The following is a 1,666-nucleotide window of genomic DNA, read 5'->3' on the forward strand; positions in this document are numbered from 1 at the left end:
TTTCCTTTTTCTTTTGTTATTATGGTAAAATACGTAACATCAAGTTTACCATTTTAACCATTTTTAGGTGTACGGTTCAGTGGCATTGAGTACATTCACAATCTTGTGCAACCATTACCACTATCCATTTCCAGAATGTTTTCATCATCCCAAACAGAAACGCCAGGAGATTTTATTTTGCTGATTAGCGTCAGTGAGGAACTCCAGGGAACACTCGCTGAGCAACTACTGTGTGCTAGAGCCCACACTGGGGCCATTGGAATGGACAGCATTCTTCTGGAAGCCTCTGGATTTGTCCTGTACAGTCAGCCAGGTTGTGGCCAAAGTGGGGTTGTCAGATTCACCACATAAAAATACGGGACGTGGGACTTCCCTGGTGGCACAGTGGTTAAGAATCCGCCTGCCAACGCAGGGGACACGGGTTCCATCCCTGGTCGGGAGAGATCCCACGTGCTGCGGAGCAACTAAGCTCATGTGCCACAACTACTGAGCCTGTGCTCTAGAGCCACGAGCCACAACTACTGAGCCTGCATGCTACAACTACTGAAGCCTGTGCACCTAGAGCCCATGCTCCACAACAAGAGAAGCGACCGCAATGAGAAGCCCACGCACCACAACCAAGAGTAGCCCCCGCTCGCCGCAACTAGAGAAAGCCTGCGCCAGCAACGAAGACCCAACGCAGCCAAAAAAAAAAAAAAAAAAGAAGAAGAAGAATTTCCCTTGTTGTCACATCATTTAATTAATGTCCTAAAGTAGGGATTGTGGGCCCATTTTACGGAGGAGGAAACTGAGGCCCAAAAGAGGGGCTGTCACACGAGGTGGAGCCAGAATTTGAACCCAGTTCAGCACAGGAGGCTAATCTTCCTCTGTCAGTTTAGGGTGGTGGGAGGGTAGGAAGGAGAAAGGAAGGAGGCCAGCAGGGGCAGGTATGGCCTTGGATCATTACTGTTACCTGGGCCCCTCTCTCTCTGAAGTCCCTGCCAAGGGGCGTGGGGAGGCGGCCAGGGGAGGGCTCTGCTCAGCGCAGCCTCCCCCTCACCCAGCTCAAAGAGCTGAGCACAGAGGGACAGAGGCCCCCAGAAATGTTGTTCCCTGGATGCAGGTCCCGGGCCCTGTCCTCCCTCTGCTTCTGCGTCCTGGTCCTGGCCTGTGTCGTGGGTGAGGAGGAGTGGGTGGGCGGGTGTGGGGACCCCGATGCAGTATGGGGTGTGAGTGTGACCGGCTGTGAGGCGTGCAGATGTGCCTGTGTGTCTGGGAGTATGTGTCAGCAGACGAGTATGCAGTCATGGTAAACGTGTAAATCTGTGAACAGGCATTTGTATGCTTGTGCACACATGTGTGTCTTTAGGGGGTATTTATGCAAAAGATTTGACAGTCTGGGCATGTGGAAGGGTGTCTGTGTGTACTGCTGTGTGAGTATGTCTGGCTTCTGCACATGTATTTAAATTGTATATATATATATATATATGCAATGCATCCGATGGGCAGGAAACCGGTCCGAGTGCCTTCTACATGTTAACCCCTAACTCTCACAATAACCCTATAAGCTAGGACCTGTCATTATCCCATTCTACAGAAGGGGAAACTGAGTCTTGAAGAGGTTAAGTCATTGGCCAAGGGCACACCACAGGTCACATGGGTGCCTCTGTACACGCGTGTACACGTG

The 1,666-nt window shown here is 51.2% G+C and overlaps 1 protein-coding gene across 1 annotated transcript in view; it reads left to right on the forward strand.

Annotated features, from left to right (window-relative positions):
* Window positions 1-1,277: 1,277 nt before the first annotated feature.
* EXOC3L2 (exocyst complex component 3 like 2) overlaps window positions 1,278-1,666 on the forward strand; it is a 17,132-nt gene continuing 16,743 nt past the window's right edge. The window contains exon 1 of the mRNA XM_024132735.3: window positions 1,278-1,288. Coding sequence (XP_023988503.2) covers window positions 1,278-1,288 — 11 coding nt within the window. The remainder of the gene's footprint in view (window positions 1,289-1,666) is intronic.

The sequence above is a fragment of the Physeter macrocephalus genome, chromosome 17 (genome assembly GCF_002837175.3).
Source record: "Physeter macrocephalus isolate SW-GA chromosome 17, ASM283717v5, whole genome shotgun sequence".
Classification (NCBI taxonomy): Eukaryota; Metazoa; Chordata; class Mammalia; order Artiodactyla; family Physeteridae; genus Physeter; species Physeter macrocephalus.